We start from the raw sequence: 20,467 nt of genomic DNA on the forward strand, positions 1-20,467 counted from the left end.
ATATGAAGAGACAACCACTAGTTGAACTGTCCTATAGTATTTATTACAGTTACACCGTATACACAGACGAACTTGCGTTCGAAGAATTGAAGAATAACAATAATGAACACACTGAACCAGAATTGTAGAACTGTAACTGTATCTTCTTATGTAACCTAGAGTCGGACATCTAACAAATCTGTCAAATCTAACAGCATTTCAGAAAGGTCCACAGTATTTTGGAATCAAAATTTATAATAGTCTTCCAAGCAAAATAAAACAGTTATCCAGAAACAAAAATCGATTCAAGAAAGCACTATTACAATTTCTCCATTTACATTCATTTTATGGTATTGATGAATTTTTTTATTACAGGGTTAAAAAGATTGATAATTGATTTCATTGGGATTATATACATAAGTAATGAAAAGTTGAATTGCTAAGCAATGAAGCTTGCGTTGTCACACTTGCTTGAATATGGGCAGTTTCCACATATTTCTAATCATTTAATGTTTATTATCATTACCGGGATAGCGTAATTGAAATAGCGAATTTATATTTCTGGTCCTTCCAGAACTTCCCAAAATATGTCGTGATGTCCTATCTGAACAGAAATTTTCAAAATTTGTGAATACTAGACCAGAATATTGCCATAGACAAGTCTTTGACAGTATGGAAAGGGAGGCTTTCATTTAAACAGTACATTCCATTGAAGTCATCAGAATGGAATCTTAAGAGCTTTGTGAATCCAGCTCACACAATCTGTAGGCCTTCGTTATTTATACTGGAAGACGACAGATTTCGGTTAACACCAACATCAGAGAAGAAAAGTAAAAACCAGCTGTTGTGTTGTCTCTTATGGAACCGTTGCTTGGCAAAGGGCACACATCATGGATGGTCAACTTCTACAGTGCACCAGCACTGGCTATAAAACCAAAATTTATGGTAACTGATTGTGTTGGAACTCTGCATTCTGGCCCCACTGTCTGTGCTGAAATGGTGACAGAATGAGAAAGGTGAAAATAAAACAGGAGGGAGAAAGAGGAAATGCTATTTAAATTCTGGACTGCAACTTAAACATGATAAGAACTGATCTGAAAGATCAGCTTCTTCATGCTTACTTTCTAGAAAGAGAAAAGACGAAGAACTGGTACATCAAAATGTGCAGAAGATTACTCAGTGCCACAATTCTGAACTCCATGGTTATCTGCAGAGCAAATTCACAAGGGAAATGAATTGGTCTCTTGAAATTCAAAATTGACATGATTCAGGCTCTACTTGTGTGGTATCGAAGTGGACTTGAAAGAAATTTCCCAGAGAGCATTCCTCCAACAAGGTCAACAGAGAGGTGTGTTGCGTGTCATGAGAACATCAGGAAGGAGGAGACAGTGTCTTTGTGTTGAGGGCTGCTTCACGACTCGCCATACAAGCTCAACTATCAAGGTCAAATTTCTTTCATTTATAAACTCTCTGAAAGTTTCGTTAAAATCATCTAATTATTGGGGAAGTAATGTCCTTCTGAAACAAATTTAGCTTATAAAGCAGAAATATAAATCCTCCCACAGCACAGCAGTAATTAGGGATTCAAATGGCATGACACTGAAGGGTTAACTTTCTTTATGATAACAACATACATACATGACAATTTGTGTCACTATATATCCAATCTTTGCATGTGGACAAGCTCTCTTAGTTCACAGTCCCGCTGTTGGCCTGCCGTAACTAGGAAGCTGTGAAGTGTGTATCATTGAGTGATGTGTCTGTAAGCAAATTCTTCCAGTGCTAATTTAATAAATAATGTGTAAACAAGTCCATTATATTGTATTTTGTTCTTGGGATGTGTTTGTCTATTTTGTACTTTTATTTCATCATTGTGGAGTTCCTTTAGGGTCACTGCAGGGCCTTTGCTTTTCATAATCTGTAAGCACAGTTGGTATAGCAACTGGCTGGATGGTCCCTATAGGGACAAGATTATTTTCTTTTCCATGTTATCCGGACTGATGTTGGGTATCATGGCCTCTTTCCCTGGGGTTGAAGCAGCCAGGGCGTGAAGGTGACAACACACCTGCAACTAGTGCCCAGGTCAAGAATACGTGTATCTACACATCCACTCTCCCATATGTCTTCATGGCATAGTGCCCAATTAGTTAAGCACAGGGACACATTTTCCTTTATATAAATGACCTCCCTCAGACCATAAATGCATCCTCCTTCTAATGACTAAATGGTTTACTGCCAACAAACTGGGTCTGAATCTAAGTAAAAAAAGTATAACAACATTTATAATAGACAATTCACCATAGTATCTGTTAGAAATTGGGTGTAATGATAAATATAAAAACTCAATAAACACAAACTTCTTGGTTAGCAAGTTGATAACAACTTACATTGGAACAGTCATTTTAATCAATTAGTTCCTAAGCAGAATCCTTCTCATAGGAGAGAAATCTGTACTGAAAACTGGGTAAATAACAGCCCTTTTCAGGGCCCCAGTCGATGGCAGGCACACCTTTTTTGTAACATGCCTACATAATCAAGCCTATTCCTCAACCTAAACACTTTAACCATAGAGATGGAAACAGCTGGTTCCTCTGAAACATCAGCATTCTCCCACAGAAGTACCCAGTATTACAATCCAGATGACCACAGTCTTAATCCTCAGCAACTTCAAAATTCTACACCTCATTCCTCTCCACTGTGTGTTGCTCTGTTCAGACCTTATCCTTGCAAGTGATCTGACCAAGCCAATGAGTGGGGCAGGTTCTCCTGTGCCTATCATGACACAATCTGCATGATGCTTAAAGGCTGACCTTGTACTGTGCTGTGCACACAACTATGCAAATTATATTCCCATCACATTCCCCAATTCAAGTTTATCCTGAAGCACCAGGACTGGCAGTAACATTATTTATTTATGGGTTACTCGGTGATACTGACACGAATGTGGACATGTGGATATGAAATGCTGCAATGGATCATCACAACTCTGATCAATCACACTATACCTTAGTCATCAGAATCATCAACAAAAATCACCGATCTGTTCCCAGAGGAAGTTGCATGAGAGGAACGTCTATCCTGCCTTTGGCTGAATGCATCCCTGATGCTGGTCTGGACCACAGCCTCACCTTGGTCCTGTGGAAACGGTGCACAGTGATTTGGCACTATCAAACATTAGAACACATTACAAGTACCTCACTGGTAACAGAACAGAAAAGGTTCGGCTCCAAGAACTCTTCTATTGTGAACATGGAGTAAGTATTTATACCCATCTACCAAACCACACAGAATCACATCTCAGAAAATCATGACCTTAATTTTTACTGCTATATGAACCTGAAACCTCAAAACATAAAATTTATCAATTTAGGATAACTATCCCAAGACAAGTAACAGAGCCAGGATAGTGCAGTCAGCATAGTGACTGGCTATAGACTGGGCAACCAAGGGGTTGGAGTTTGAATCCCTGTGGGAGCAAGAATTTTCAATTCTCCACATTGTCCAGACCAGCTCTGGAGCCCACCGAGCCTCCTATCCAATGGGTACCAGGGGCTCTTTCCCCTGGGATAAAGTGGATGGGGCGTGAAGCTGACTGCTACTCCAACTCCAACTAGTGCCAAGGTCAATAAAAAGTGGGTTTATACTCCCCCATACATCTTTATGGCATAGTGCTTAATTAGTTAAGCACAGGGGTAACTTTACCTTTTATCCCAAGGCAAGTGGACATAATCTTTCCAGAAGAAATTCTTTGTCTTATCAATAATAATTTTCTTACACCCACAGGGATATCAGACCTGAGAACATTTTTAGATGTCTACTCACCCGTCCCCGAGAGGATGTGGTGCCTCTGGCCCGAGATCCCCTGCCTCTGCGAGATCTGACTGCTGTTCCTCGTCCCCTACCTCTTTCACTGTGGCTGGCACTGGCAACAGTGTGGCCTTGATCCATCACAACATCACTATCTGAGTCAGAATCGATGAAACTGCTCTTTGGTTGTGTCTTTTTCCCGAAGGTCTGTCGAGAAGGATGATCCAGAATGGCTCGTGCCTAAATCAACAATGGTACACATATGGAGAATTGTTGCTTCTGAGGTAAACTATGAAAGCTCACCATTTCATCTTATCCTTAACCAGTTCACAGTCATAATCCTTTTTTTGTGTGATTTATACTTCATATGTGTCAAATGAGAGGATGCCTGATGAAGCCATCATGGTTTAATTGAGGTGCTGTCCCAACACTGCCTGGAGGAACTCAGGAAAACCTCAGTCAGAATAGCCAGTGCCCTGTCCAAAACTGGAACCAAGAAGCTCCTCATTAAAAGTCTACATATAGCATTACTGCTATACCAAACCCCTTGATGCAAACACTGTCATATGCTGTAAGAACATACAACTACTATTCAGTATTGTGAGTAGCTGGTTCTTCAAGAGGTCTACGAAGGGGGTGAGGGAGGCTAATGGGCCTATAACAGGCTACATTTACATAAAACTTTCTATGACTACTGCTTCCAGTTATGGCTATTTGACCTTCCTAGCCTATGCCTTCCTTAGAAAAAAGCATTAACAGAAATGTTTCCAGTCATAGTACAGAGAATAGATTGTGCATACAGTTTGAAGATGAGCACAGCATGCCTCCCATGTTATGGAAAGAATAAGCTCTTAAAAATGTGTCTCTATTGTGAAAATCTGTTCTACTGGCAAAGGTGAACACTGCATCATCCACTGCCACTTACAGGTGACATCTTCTGCTCCAACTACTACCAACTCTGACTGTCAAAATTCATGACAGAATAGCGGGCATTATCTTCTCATTGATACTGATAAGAGAACAGGTTCTCTGCAAAAACAAGAATATCCTGAGGTGGCCAGAAAGAAGCTTTAATTGCACCTGCAGGGTGATAAATGTTTATGTGCTCACGTCTTTGGCTTCTTCTTCAGCCTTTAGGAGCCGTTCCTGCCGAAAGTTTTCAATGGCATCATCGATATCCTCTTCTGTCACGTTCATTGACAGCAGGCGGTCCACTGTTTTCTTTATCTGGTGGCTGAAAACAAAGCAAAGCAACAGATAAGTACTGAGCAGCTGATGTACCACTTGCTCTGTCTGCCACCAAGTGTTCACAAACATTTAGGTACTAGAGTAAAAACCTCAGTCTTTTTGGGACAGTTGACTTTAATATTAAACTGAGGAAAATCTTAACTGTAAGAAGTTTAATACTGATATTATTGGCATGGGATCATTGAAATTGAACATTAAATGCAGGTTCCACTGTATAAGAAACTACTACATTATTTAAAAACGTGGGAAACAGAAAATTCTGATACTCAGAACAAAAAGGTTAACATTCTCTAACATTCTGCTCAGCACTGTACCTCATCCGTAGTCTGGAGGACTACAAAGGTCAGGAGTCGAGAAATATGGTTGGTGGTCACCAGTGACAACTGATTTCTCACATGGTGTTCAGGAGTTGATTTTGGTGTTTTGGCAATCTCAACTGGTCAGATTGGCAGAGGAAATGACAAACTCAACAACACTGGTAAGTCATAAACACATCTCTTATAATTTAATATTTTTTTGCCATTCTCATGCCTGGCCCACACGTGTTTAGGGCAGTTAGCAAATAAATGAATCCTGTGCACTGAGTGAAGGCAGGAGCCATAGCTAGGCACCGCAAAATGCTACTCCCATCTTCTTGTAACCAAAACATTTTTCTAAGTAGATGTTCAAACTATTTTCAACCATTGAGTACGGCCTGAGGAAGAAGTACTATGGATGGTGAGGGAGGATACTCACTCTCTGCCTACTGTTCAGCACCCCAGCACCCCGATGGTCTATGTTAACCAGTTGAAAGTGCTTTTGCTAGTGGGAGTTACCATGAGGTTATTATGCGAGCTGAAACGCCATGGGAAACAGACAGCAGAGGGCTCCTTCTGCGGACTCAGTATAGCGAAACACAGTAACAGCAAGGTGAGTGCTCTCCTCACGTTGTCACCATGAATGCATTATAGTGGAGCCCACATTAAAATCCTCACTTGTATAACATTCTATTTCAGTGGTCCCAGATCAATAATCTCAGTGTACTGACTGGTTATCATCTGGATTTGCATTCAGGAAATGCTCGACTTGAATATCAGCCAAGACATTGGCTATTCTGACTGAGGGTTTTCATGCTTTTACCTCAGTACCTCTAGGCAAATGATGGGATTGTACCTTGATTAAACTATAAGCACTTCCTTCTAAATCCCTCCAATTTATTATTGATCTATCGGACCATTTGACACTATATACTCTAATGCACGGACAGTGTTGTGAAATACATAAAATTAAATCAAATAAAAAACCCCTCAAGTGTTAATTTCCTTCACTTAAGATTTTTGATAGTTTCATGTTCAAATCCATTGCCCCTCAGAGAAAGTTTAAATGGGAGTTTCACTGTAATTGTGTCCACTGCCAGGCTAAACAGCCTTTCAGTTCCATTTTGGGAGCAACAACTGCCTCCACCCCTCGTGTACACATGCGTATACACATTACACTCATGATGCTTACAGATGTGTCCAAAACCTGGTTTCTCGTTTACTTAAATTATCAACACAGGAATTACACAAGGCTTTGACATTCTCTTGCAATCCTGTGGTAGCCAAAATGTTTACCATATTAGCAGAAAAGCTTCTACTGGCTTCACTACAAGGACTGATTTCTTAAAGAGAAGCAGGTTCCTAATCTACCATAACCTAACCTTATTTTCTTCCCAGAATATCTTTCTCTTGCTCTATGGCACACGCGACACTATCACAAGGACAATGTTTATAATAATCTTACTCGACTAAACAAAATATTGCATCTTTGTCGTCCTTGTCGACAAATCTAGATGCTGCCTCCGCCAGCCCTTTAACAGACAGGATCTTGAGGTGTTTGTCAGGGGTGACCTCTGCAAAGTAGCGCTCCACGACTGCCTGCACTTTGCTCCCTGTCAATCCTAGCTGCTGTAATGTAAAACACAGGGAGACTACCTTCATATTTCCAGACATAGAATTTTCAGTTTAACACCCCAAAGCTCAAAATTCATCTAAATACTGTCATTTATAAAAATTTGATCCCTACATCAAAGAAAACACACTACATCTCCATTACAAACATCAAATGGTTAATGCTGTCCAGGAAAATAATCCATTTACTGTGAGAATACACCATGTGAGTAAAATGCATTTTTTATTATTGTTAAAGCAGGTGGTATATGTTGTAACCAGTATGCATATGCAATGATTATGCAAAAAAACTACTCATGATTTATTTGAACTACAAGTATGAACATGGAAGATTTTTTTACTTTGCTGTGTAAGTTCTTGTAGGTCTGATACTGTTGAGGCCACTGGCTTCATATCTCAAAGCTGCCAGTTATTCTGTGCTTTACCTCAGTCCCTCCAGATAAATGCAAACACAGGTTGTTCCACCCAACTCACCAATGACAATCATTCTTCTACCAGTGCTATATAATTTCTATAGCTGATACAGTGTCTACTAAACAATACTCACTCCATCCACATTAACAAGGTTCTCCAGAGCGTCCTTGTCGAATCTGTTTTCTGTCTTCTCCTTCACACTTCGCAGCTTATGAAAGACCACCATGTCAGATGGGTTGGCAACCCTTCCAGTATAATGCAGGCCAAAGCGGACTGCATTAAACAAATGCTTCTCTTCAGAATACTGGACTCGGAGACGAATTAGCGGCAAAACCATCTGCGACTCATCACCTTACAGTAACAATAATCGATATCACTTGTATTAACAGGCACAGGACTTCGCACTTCCATACAAAGTTGTGTCCACAGGACTACTTTTGTTAAAAAGTTAAAAATCCACTGCCACTTCAGCCATGACCGACATCACACAAAGGCACTCAGTACTGAAACCTAAGGCTGGTGCTAACAGCCTGAACTATGCACAGCCAAATGAAAGATCCTGTGCAATACAAGATTTAAGGTTTCCATGGCAATTAAGATTTATACTGTGGTCTTCTTGGATGGTTAATTTTTTTTCTTTAAATTTGCTTAGTGGGGGGGTGGAGTCCAACTGGGTCCACTCAGCACGGCGGCCATTGATTGGCCTATTGTAGCCTGCCCTGGGTGATTATGACAGAGAAAATGGTAGAATGAAGATTGGCAGGGGAAATAGAAGTACTCGGAGAAAACATGCCCCAGTGCCACTTTGTCCACCACAAATCCCACTCGACCAGACCTGGGGTCGAACCCTGGCCGCCGTGGTGGGAAGCCAGTGACTAACTGCTTGAGCTATGGTGCAGCCTTCTTCTTGGATGGTCAAAGATTGGTTCAGTAGACTGGCGGCAGATTTCTACAATGCAAGCATATAGCAACTCATTACACAGTATGACAAGTGCCTGAATCTTCATGGGGATCATGTAGAAAAACGATTTAAGGTCTGTAGTAATGTAAAATAAATGTCTTTCATTTTATTCATTTCTTTTTTTTAATCACCAAACACTCTCTACTTTCCGAATGACCCTCCTAAATAAATGAGGCGAAACAAATGGGTTACAGAGAATAGGAGTGACCAATCAAAGGGAGGGGGAAGGAAAGAAGAGGACACATGTGGCCAAATGAGATCCTCACAATTTCATTGCAAACTATTTTAATAATACCTTTCCATCTATGACCAGGTCTCTTCCTTTGATATTTTCACACTAAAAATATCCAAGCATTTTCCATTTTCTTCATACATGCCACATGTATGAAGTTTTCTTGGTTAATCACACTATTAGCATATGATTATATGCAATTCAGTCTTCTCAGCTGAGCAGCCACATCGGACATTCTTTAGCACAATCTGCTCTCAGCTGGCCAAGTTAGTGGTATCCCCAAACCNCAGTTTTCTTGGTTAATCACACTATTAGCATATGATTTGCTGTCACAGCTGATCGGCCACATCGGACATTCTCCAGCACAATCTGCTCTCAGCTGGCCAAGTTAGTGGTATCCCCAAACCCAGTGCACTGTTACTGGTATCCCCAAACCCAGTGCACTGTTAGTGGTATCCCCAAACCCAGTGCACATCATTCAGAAAATAAAAGATTAGTTGTCACAATCCACATTGTTTGTTGTTCGCCCATCAGAATATATCATAAGCAAGGGCCAATGACAAGCGATGATAATGACAATGACCGACTGCCCATGCCCATTGTCCCTAAAACGCCACATGCTCAGGAAGGATGCCATGGAGTATCTCACTCTGTCTACAGTTCCCTCAGTGGCACACAAGGAACCTGAGAGCATACTCTGTGACATAAAGTATCATGTCAAATTGACATTTGTCACACCAGCTCCTGTGATGGAGGCAGAAACTGGTATCCATACAGTTAAATACTGACTTTATCCTCATGCAGCTGGAGATTTAATTAATCTACTGATATTAGCTAGGGGTAAACAAACTGCAGAACACAGTAAAGCGCCCTGACAAGTTCAGTGTACCTGAGATATAAGTTGCACGGTCAATCAAGGTTTCTATATGCTCAGTGACATACTTCTGAACCTGCAACCAAGAAACAAAGGACATATTTACAAGTTCAGAGCCTGAAATTGATCTAACTCCTGTACTTACCATACTATCTGTGCCTCAGACTATACACCATCGAATCTTGGCATGACCATGTTTTATGAACGGGAAAGGACATGGGAAAAATTGCTTGAGGCCTAATTTGAGGTTCTCATCCTGACATTTGCCAAGAGGGACTAAAGAAAACCATAATCTCAATTGGGGCAGCCGACTTCTGGGCTGAGATGTGAACCTGAGACAGTCTGAATACAAGTGTTACTGTTTTTATGGAGCTCAAAAGTTCAGTAAAATGCTCACAAAAGCCTATTACTGGGACCTATCACAAGCCAGAAGAATTCATCCATTGCACTTTTCCTTCTGACCCTCTACTGTGGTGAGTGAGGCCAACACAGCCTAACCTCAAAGGGTAAAGTGACCACTCACCTCCATTTAGTGTCCAAGTTAAGTATGCATGCAACTATGCCTACACTCTGCTATATGCCTTCATGGTGTGTTGCTCAGTTAAGACCACAGACAATTTTACTTTTCTTTCACATCTCTTCTATGCATTCTATATGTCCCACCCATCTGATTCTCAATTTGATAACATCTGTTGGCAACTACAAATTACGAACCTTCTCATCATGCAGTTTTCTCCACCCTCATGCTACTTCATCCCTCTTACACATATCATCTTCCTACAAAATACCGTAACATAACTAATACCCAAAGTTCACACTGTACATGATACTGAACCAGTTCAGTCCATTTCACCTCCTGAAAACCCACTACTCTAAACATTATCCTACCATATCCCAATATGTTCCCCCTACATATAAATGCAGTTAATGCCTCATAGAAAACATACATCTCTACTACAAAGACCAACAGGTTAATCTGATGACTGCTGTTCAGGGAAACAATTAACTTTCACTGTGAAGATCACACAAAACACATGACTATAGTGAAATCTCAATTTTATACTTTTGACAGAACAAACTAAAATAAACACTACATCAACAAAGTTGTAAAATCGAGGAAATGAAAACGATGGAATACAAGACAAAATAATGTAACTTTGATAAGACATTTAAATATTGTGACATGTTGAACACAATAACACTGTAAATGCAAATATAACCTACATGCAACATTATTTCTTTAACAAGTCAAAGAGAGTCACTTGTTCCTTTTTCTTGAGGACCCAGCTCATCTCTCTCTTTCATGTGAGGTTTAGAAACTTCCATATGCACAGATAAGCCTGTTTCATCAAGACAGACCTCGAACATGACTGAAATGGAGCCAGCATTTCTTTGAATTTTCTAAACTGAACACTGTGATTGCAAAATCCCAGTAAATGTCTGTTGTCAAAACTCAAAATATGAAGCACAAATTCAGGAATAATGCAAATTCAAGTAAATGTAAAAATCATTTCAAAATGTAAAGTAGCTCTTATTGTCTTTGGTTAGGTAAGGTGAACTTTCCCTTGTGCTTAACTAATTTCACACTAGGACTGGATGTATAGATCCGCATATTCTTGACCTTGTCACTAGTTTGAGGTGTGTAGTTTGCTTAGCTGCTTTACCCCTGGGGAAAAAGCCACCAGTACCCATTGGATAGGAGGCTGGGTGGGCCCCAGAGCTGGTCTCAACAACATGGAGAGCAGAAAGATCTTGTCCCTATTGGGACTCGGACCCCAACCCCTCACCTGTCCAGCCCATCGCTATACTGGCTGCACTATCCTGGTTCCTGGCTTTTGGCTATATGATCAAAGAAAAGTGCATAAAATTTTGAGAAGCACAAAATTATATATTGAGTACAATGCAAAAGCTTCTGTCATGTTAAAGCCAGTGGCACATACATTTATCACTGTTGTTTAAAGGGTTAAATGTTAAGTGTCCCAAACTCATTTGCAGCATTAGACTGGCTATTTACAGCATAAAATTACATTCACAAGTCTTTAACCAAAACACTGTTTGGGATGCATTTGATTAGCCAGCTGTGCAACGTTACTGCTGAGCAAGAACACCAGCTCACCTCGTCTGATGGTTTCTCCGTAGAAAAGTCTATTCTACAGTCTGCCAACACAATAGTGTCCAACACAAATGGGCGAACAGTTTTCAACCGAACAGGGGTGATCCTGAAGTGTCTCTTGTATATGCTCAGGATGGCCACATGTTTGTCAGCAGCCTCTCCATCACACAGTGATGTGGCAACAGTGCTGCCTGGAAACAACGAAGTCATTCACTTGTCTACATGCTGACAACATGGTTGAGAGGGTAGCACTTTTGAATCGTATTTGAGACACCCTGTGTTCAAGTCCTCAAATTATCAACCCATCTACTTCTCCTTTTCTTTTTCCAATTAAAATTCTAAGTTTATTTCTTGTTTACACATGCAGGTTCTATGTTCTACTCACTGCATCCCCATTGATAATAAAACTTGGAAAATTAGAAACTATACAGTTCTATCAACATGTAATTTTTCTCCAGTCCTGTGTTATTTCTTATACTGAGATGAAAACATTAATGTTGTTTTAAATGCTCCAAGATAAAGACAAACAAGTCAGGAAAGGTGTCAGATAGGAACATAGGAAAAAGAGGGGTAGAAAGAGTTTCCAGAAGACAAAGATGGAGGCTAGGTTGCCAGACAATCCATACACAAGTAGGAATGTCAAAAGGAAGAAGAAGCTCAGTCCCTGGAGCTGTTTCTGGTTCATTTTCATTCGTACACTATAACAACAGGTAGTCCCATCCTTCCCAATCCACACTTATCACCTCCAAGACAATTTGTTCCCAGGAATGCTATGTACCTACCTGGTTGATACACATAAAACTTATACTGATCGTTCCAATCAGGAGTGATTTTGCATTCATGCTCGTGACCCCAAATCACAAGATCCAAAAAAGCAGGCAACATCTCTTCTGCAATGTAGCTTTTGGGTCCACGGTCTACTCGATTCTGGTGCAATACAAAGACACTGCACCATTCTTCCTGGTTTTCCCGTGGCCGAAGCACTGTCACCTGCAACGTGGAACCAACAGAAGATGAAGAGAGTTGCTAAGAAACTGAAAAGGAAAGACTGCAAGTAGATGAAAGGCACTGAAGGCTTTTCATCCATTGTTCTGTATAAAATGGAAATGAGGCTCAAGGAGGAGAGATAAAAAAAATACAAATGTGTATAGGATAAAGAAACTGAAAAAGCACCCAAGGTCCAACAAAAGGACTCAAGAGCCATAGATATATACGTTCTTTCCTTCCTTCCTTCCCCTTGGCGCTAGAGCTCAGGGTGAGCTTTGGCCTCCTGAACAATCTGCCTCCATTCTTCTCTATTTTCCTCCCTCTTTCTATTTCTATTTCCCTCCCATCTTTCCTCCACATCCTTTCACTTCATTTTATGGAGATCATCATCCAACCATCTCAGCTCCTTCGCTGATGTTGATTTCCATTCAATCCATCCATCCACCTGAGGCTGACTGTCTGGTTTCTAAACAATTTAGTTTTTATGGTGTGAGCTTATTAGCCTCACACCCAACACCCAACATGGAGGACCAGTTCGGCATGGGTGATCCTACCAGTAGCTACACTCCCACCAGCATAGCTCTCAGGGTCTCAGCACTCAAACCCCACCACCACGATAAGGTGGAGACACAATCGGTAGGGATAGATATATAGATAGACAGATTTTCACTACTATAACCATGCTTTCAGATGGTCCAGCTGACTGAATGTTAACTTAATCCAATACAGTTATCACTACTTGCAATTTATAATCCTGCAACCAGCTCCACAATATTGGGAAATTTAAAATCTCCTATTGTGACACAAAACTCGCTGAGAGCTATGCATTCCAAATCTTACGTTGCATTTACCGGTCCACAGAAAAGAGCAGACGAACAACAGCACTTACACGGTGATCCCCAAACAACCTGGCAAGTCGCTCATCCTTCAAGTGGCTGAGTCCATACAGTGCAAGGCGTGTGACGCCCTTTTGCATGAGCAGTGGAGAGATCTCAACTCGCGTCAGATCTGTCCATTTGCCAAAATAGTTGACCATCCCTGAAGCACTAAGTAGATCCAGAGAACTGACACTTCCAGGACCTGCAACATCAGAAGTGTGCAAGCTAACACCCATGTATGTTCCTTGTGCATCTGTGTATCGGGTCGGAAAGAGAGAAGCCTACACTGCACCATGCTTTTGTCCTTGCAGCATACTTATGTGAACAGCATCCTGCATCTGTTTATGAATGTATCCCTTTGCATGTGGTTTTTCCTATCCCTCTCACTGCTACTGGCATTAAGACAGGGTTAATGCTTATGAAGCATGTGACAAAGAAGGGTCTTTCCCAAATTATTGTCTCATTCCTATTTCCAAAAAAGTCCCGGCATAACTCCTCCATTCTTCCAGTAGGCAGTTAGCCTACACTGCACCCCTCGACGACATACTGTAGTTTTTAAACCCTTTAAAGCACAGTGATTACTATATTTACCCACCTGCTGTTAACATACCACAACTCTGAATTCTACCAACAGAGTGTATCTGTGTGTTCTACATGATTCTCCCAATAAACAGTGGCTGTTTTCCTAAACAGCATTAATCAGTTGGGCTCTGTAGCGGAGATGTAACTTGTTTCCTGTGAAATACGGACTGAACTTTTATATATTATTTTGATGAAATTCAGTCTTCAAAGGGTCACGTGGGATATGAACGGGATTGGCACAGTGCAGGCCCATCTGGTTACATTTTGCTTTATTTGCATTATTTGTGTCATACTTTGTATTTGTTACTGTATGCTGTATTTTAGTGTTACTTCTAATAATATATCAGATTAGTTTTCTAAAATTCTTCCACTTCAGAGCATATGTGCTCCTGGTTTATTAACCATCTGTCCTATCTGAACCATACCACAAAGCTAGTGACACAACACAGTGCTCACAGTTCCCTATAGAAACATACCCAACAACAAACGCTTAAAAAATCAAAAACAGTGACCAACAAGAACAAGGGCAATGAACAACTGTAAGAATACCAATACACTAATGACTCGAATAACAGAAAAGGGGCACAAATTAAATTTTAATACTTTTACTCGTACATGTCATTGTAATTATACTGCAGCTTACATTATTAACCCATAATCTGAACTAAAAATGTTAACATGACAAGCACACAGTGTACCAGCTAATGTACTACATAGACACACACTTGGTGATGGATGCATGGCAACTCTAACACTTAACATAGTACCAACAAGTACAAGCATAAGTACTGGAGCCTTCTATCTCCACTTTCAGACGAGAATGAGATAATTCACTTTGCGTTCATGGTTTGTGTTGTTATTGGAGGGGAGATGTGCCATTTAGGAACTGAAAGGGCGCACGTGGTTGGCTGTATTCTCCACCAACTGAATTCACTGTCTTTGATCCACGTGTAATGTCAAATGTGAGGCAGTATGAAAAAGTACTTCAGCACAATAAGGGCTATTAGCTGCAAACAAAATAGCTTAGTGGTTAAAATATATAAAAGACAATATATGACATCAAATCCTAAGGCAGGCTTTTGTGTTGATGGTGATGGACTTCAACTATACATAACAATAGCATATTTCTTGACCAGCTAGAGGAACGTCATGTAGCGAATTAATACGAAAATGTTGTGGAATGAAGGGTATTACAAACTCTCTAAAGAACAATGGTAACTATGTGCACCACCTTCCGTAACATTAAAAAGAAGGCTACATTTTGCTCATAGTGTGTGCATTATTTTGTATATTCTCACAATAAACAGTGATTACCTCCCTAAACAGCACTCATTAGTTAGCTATTGTAATGGATGTTTCCTGTGAGGTATGAACTGAACTTTTAAAATATTTAGTTGAATTTCATGCTTTGTCATGCAGTGTCAGCTGAGAGGATGAAACAGGAAGGATATGGAAGGAAGCAGTCATGATCTATTTCAAAGTACTATACCAAAAGCTTCCTGGAAAAACTGAAGATAACCATAAAAGCATTCAGTCAGCCTGAATGTCCCAAATACAAAGCAAAATTACCAACTCAGCCACAGTGTTTCGCATATTTCTTTGCATTCTGCCATAGGCAACCTAATGAGCAGTACACTCAACTTGCACACTCAGGTGGTCCAGTCAGTTGCTGATGGCAATGTGTGTTCACTTTGCCTAACAAATGACTTGAAACAACCCTGATGACTAAATCTACACATAAATGTGAAATTCCAGTGTGCAGGAAATATTGCTCACCAACTGGATCATCATGATTGCCATGTATCGAGAAGACAGGAATAGAAATATTCAAATTTGGGTCCTCATAATTGACAAATGGATGACTGCAGTGTTTGAAATTCTTTTCTTGATCACTCAGGAACTGAATGGCCACTGGCCTAATGGACAAACATCAGAGGCAAATATTTCCATTAAATTTGTCATTTGTCTGACTTTGTTTAGCATACAACATCACATACAATCATGCAAAATCACATAATTCTGGAAATGGGTTCTATTTTTGCCTTAAAGTGGACAGGACATTAAGAGATTCTTTTTATTTTGAGAAACTTGGAAGAGCCAGGACCGGGAATGACAACAACACACACACACACACATATATATATATATATATATATATATATCTGTAGGCCTAACAGAATAGAAATTGGCTGCATGTCCTTCCCACCTGAAGATAGAAATAGAGTCCATTTCTGAAACACTGTAGTTTTTACATAAAGAACTAGGATGATTAACAAAATCCAAATGAATGGCTTTCAACGTTTCCTTATGTCATACCAACCGACAGAAACAGTCCTCATGTCTGATACTGACTGACACTCATCCCAGAACCAGTTAACAATGTTTACATTCCCAGCCAGCCCACATGTCATATTACCAAAAGCTGTTTCATTAAGATCCATTCCAAAATTATTTTCCATTATTCATCTGGGTCTTCATGGCAGAAAGCTTGTGAAAGGAGTAAACCTATAAAAATATAACTTCCGTGCTTCCTACCATGGACCTAACAGGGAGCAGCCTAAGACATTATTAAATTTGCTCTGTACTAATGCCAATACATACAGTAGCCATGGCTGTTAAAGTAATATGTAAGTGCCATGGTAGAATTTTTGGATGTGATTTTAATCCTCATTCTAACTTTCTTTTTTAATTGCATGAGTGAATTTCGACCACCTCTTTGATCTAGTGGTCAGAGTTCCTGGACACAGATCCACAGGTCCGGGTTCGATTCCAGGCGCTACCAGATTTTCTGAGAAGTAGTGGGCCTGGAACAGGGTCCACTCAGCCTCGTGAGGATTATTGAGGAGCTGTTTCAAAGAAATAGAGGCTCCGGTCTAGAAAACCGAAATTAACAGCCACGGGGATTCATTGCGCCGACCACGTGACACCCTCTAACCACTAAAGTTGGCACTAACTTCACCAACAAGCGGCAGTTGCTTTGTCGGTATAGTTCGCTTGTGGACTAAAACCACAGTTTTTTTGTTTCTTGTTGTGAGTGAATTTCACTTTCATAGTTTGAGTATTATTCCTTGTTTAGTTTCAGCTGCTATATACTGTGATATTCACAATGAAAGCAGCCTCATCCCGGGCAAACAACGAGCACTTTCAGCTGCCGATTTATAGACTGAGGTAGCCTCTCAACATATTTGAAAGCATTTCAAGGGAAGGTGTCACAAAATCCTTCCAGAGATTCATTTCACATTGCTGCTTCCTGGTACTGAAATCTGACCACAATCTGACCACTATAAATCTATCATCTCATCTGTACAATAAGAAAACTGTGAGAAATCAAGATGGTCATTCAAACGAGGCATTTCACTTCTGACCTGTCACCCATGCAGTATTTACGAATCAGAGATATGCAACGATGGATGCACTGTTGTGTTGGTTTGCTGTCATGAAACAAATCCCCACCAAGTAATATCAAATCCACATTCCTCTCCTGTGCAATGCGGAGAACCTCTTCAAACGTTTTGTATGTGTCTTCTCCTGCAAAGAAATCCATTTTGCATTAAACATCCAGATGCTACAAACTCCATTACACTAACCTCCAACAAAGAGAAGGTGAGGCACGTGCTGGTTACAAAAGATTGACCTTGACCACTCTACTGTTCATCTGGGGAAACAGTGAGCTTCCACATGTATGAGTCAATGTTAAGAGTTGCCCAAATACCATTCAGTCTGTATGTTTGCCACCAACTACCTGCAGGCCTGACCCTCCACCTACTATTAAATCAGTCTAAGATGGCTTTACCTAAAAAAACACTGCACCTGCCCAAGGAACAGCATGCAGCTACCTTTATCAGTGTTCACTCTAACCATCGACTTGGAGGTTGGGTAGTAGAAAACCCCTTTCCGTCCTCTCTGACCTTCCCACATGCAGTCACAGACCCAAGACCAAGTTTACAGATTAGTGGCCACAATTACACGACACTTACAGGTCGGTTTAAGTGAACTGCATCACCTTCTCTTTATTGGAGGGCTACAGATGACAAGGTATATTCAGTAAGAACAGCTGGCTATTATTCATCATCAGTGAAAAGTTTTGAGGTTCAGTGCAGAGATGATAAGGAACTTACTGATTTATGGATCATACCATGAACAGCAATGGGTGAAATGTGGGAACAGGGCATTTACACAGAACAATTCAACCACATACATGATCACTTTCCAAACTAACATACAGTTATTCTCTGTCGGATACATTCTTCAGGTTGTGTCATCATCAGATATTGATAGAGACTGTGATATCATATGGTAGAAACCTAAATCAACATACCATCTGCCCCCCCCCGCCCATGCTGTCACCATTCATACAGATCAACTGACTGAGCAGTCTTGTTCATTGCTTCTGCTTTGTATTCGGCGGCTGTTGAGTTTGAATCTTGGCTGGAGCAATGATTGTCATATTTTTTTCTTGTGGTTTGCCTCAGTCCCTCCAAGCAAATGCTGCCAGAGCACCTTAAATCAGGCCGTGACTATTTCTTTCCATATCTTTCTCAATTCTTTATTTGCTATCATCTTATCAGTGAATGCCATAAGGAATGTCCTTGAAACATACACACCCATTTACCAGACCCTACACGGCTAGGCAAACAGACGAAATTTGAACTGGACTCCTCTGGACTGAAGTGGTGTTGCTTTAATCTGCACTTCATAGGTGCGTATAGAACGTTAATTCGTGATATGAAGCTAATATCGTTCACCTTTATACATGAAAAACACTGTTTCATGAAGGTTATGCTTACAACTGTTCTTCCCATCACTGCAGCTTTACTTTACAACAATGAAAATATCTTAAACAATTTTAATCAATAAGGTCTCGGCACAACATGTAAACCACTACTATCTCATTACATACCATACCTCTGCACGCATCCTTCTCAGCATATCCCAAATGAACATCACTAGCAACAAGAATATTTAAAATATCCTCAGGTGGAATGTGGTCAGGCAAGGTGGTCATTTTTGTGTGACGATAAATCCTACAAGTGTATAGTGTAGACTGTGCCACTTATTTCCAGTCGTCACTTCACATATAGTCTCCCACACGTCTTTAACCTCTTCAACGTTTTATGCTCTTCTATAAGTTAAAGCAAATACACCTCAACGCGCCACAAAGACCTCAAAGACCTCAAACACGATTCGATAGGTTGGTAAGAGGCACTGTCATTGGTTCAGATAAATACATTGCGATACGATAGATCTATTGTGATTGGTCCAGACCGTTCGTAACCATCCCGTTCGATCCGGTTGCTCTTGGTAATACAAACATAGGTGGTAGTAATGAATGCATATGTGCCCGAACCTCTGTGGCACTTGCAATTGGCTGCACGGTATATTCCTTTACCTACCACGTTGTCTTATCTCCCGCCATTTCCCGCCAAATCGAGCGGGGATTTTGAATATGGCTCTTTCAAATTTCACATGCGTTGTAACGTAAGGTAGGCCGCTCAAGCGGTTAGTCGCTGGCTTTACACCGCGGCACACCGGGTTCGATCCCGGGTCTGGTCAAGTGGGATTTGTGTTGGACAAAGTGGCGCTGGTGCAGGTTTTCTCCGAGTACTTCGGTTTCACCTGCCAATCTTCATTCCACCAATTGCTCCACAATCACCCTCACCTATCATTTAGGGCTGGTACAATAGGCCAGAAGAGGCCGCAGTACAAGGGACTTATTCCCACCCCACTAGCATTAAAAAAATTAACGTAAGGTGTTGCAGTGAAATCAATGCGTGGTATATTTTCCTAAAGATGTTTAGGTACGAGGTGGCTGTTTTTTCTTATTGATAATGCTGTTGTGGATTCCCTGCTCTATGGGCGTGGAATGTCTTTCTGTATCATTCTAATGCTTATAATAGCAATTGTGTATTGTAGCATAAAACTGAGCAGATAGCAATCCTCTGCAACCTGAAGCTCATCTGAATAAGATTTACAAGTGCATTTCAGACCTCACAAGAAACACAGAGACCAAGTTTCTACTTCACAGAAAATGCATCATTTCCACATAACAAAACATCAACTGATTAATGCTGTTTAAGAAAATGCCTGTGCTTTATTTTGAAAATCATATAGAACACATAAATACACTGTACAGGCGAAATTAAGTTTTTATGTAAAGCAGCTGGTACTTTGCTCTAAAGGTTTCATGTCGTATTCCTGAAATCCAACCTGTACCATTAAGTTATGTATTCAGACCCATAACATGTTTCAAGCAAAGAGTGTGGGTCATGAATTTGCCTGGCAGCGAGTGTTTCAATGTTCCAAATAAGAAAATGTAAGAGTTGAAGGATCAAGGAATGTGCTGTGCAGGGAAGGTATACAGAATCAGATACCATCATATTCATCGCAGTAGTTTTGTGTTTATACAGTGAATCATATTTACATGTCTACAGAGACTCTACATACATTTACAGAGTAGCTTCCTT

General features: G+C 40.5%; 1 protein-coding gene across 3 annotated transcripts; it reads right to left on the bottom strand.

Annotated features, from left to right (window-relative positions):
* Nucleotides 1-108: 108 nt before the first annotated feature.
* On the bottom strand, nucleotides 109-19,186 carry LOC111863160 (double-strand break repair protein MRE11). Of its 3 annotated transcripts, XM_023849224.2 has the most exons (13): nucleotides 18,909-19,186; nucleotides 17,369-17,531; nucleotides 15,780-15,919; nucleotides 13,433-13,623; nucleotides 12,339-12,546; nucleotides 11,560-11,747; nucleotides 9,459-9,519; nucleotides 7,510-7,727; nucleotides 6,796-6,959; nucleotides 4,897-5,020; nucleotides 3,802-4,026; nucleotides 2,985-3,114; nucleotides 109-2,044 (listed from the first exon to the last, which is right to left on the bottom strand). In XM_023849224.2, the coding sequence occupies exons 1-12, from the start codon at nucleotides 19,006-19,008 to the stop codon at nucleotides 2,986-2,988; spliced, it is 1,911 nt and encodes a 636-aa protein (XP_023704992.1). In that variant the 5' UTR covers nucleotides 19,009-19,186; the 3' UTR covers nucleotides 109-2,044; nucleotide 2,985. The 3 variants fall into 3 exon arrangements, with proteins under 3 accessions (XP_023704992.1, XP_023704985.1, XP_033606873.1); XM_023849217.2 differs by lacking the exon at nucleotides 109-2,044 and having other exon boundaries at nucleotides 2,873-3,114; XM_033750982.1 differs by lacking the exons at nucleotides 109-2,044; nucleotides 15,780-15,919; nucleotides 17,369-17,531; nucleotides 18,909-19,186 and adding an exon at nucleotides 16,166-16,674 and having other exon boundaries at nucleotides 2,873-3,114.
* Between the last annotated feature and the right edge of the window lie 1,281 nt (nucleotides 19,187-20,467).

This window comes from Cryptotermes secundus, unplaced genomic scaffold (genome assembly GCF_002891405.2).
Source record: "Cryptotermes secundus unplaced genomic scaffold, Csec_1.0 scaffold1274, whole genome shotgun sequence".
Taxonomy (NCBI): Eukaryota; Metazoa; Arthropoda; class Insecta; order Blattodea; family Kalotermitidae; genus Cryptotermes; species Cryptotermes secundus.

Coding starts and splice junctions, on each gene's coding strand:
- LOC111863160 (XM_023849224.2), bottom strand. CDS start 19,008: ATGACCACCTTGCCTGACCACATTCCACCTGAGGATATTTTAAATATT. Junction 13,624..15,779: donor CAATCATGATGATCCAGTTG/GTGAGCAATATT, acceptor CTGATGTTGCAG/GTCCTGGAAGTGTCAGTTCT. Junction 4,027..4,896: donor CTGAAGAAGAAGCCAAAGAC/GTGAGCACATAA, acceptor TTGTTGATTTAG/GCACGAGCCATTCTGGATCA.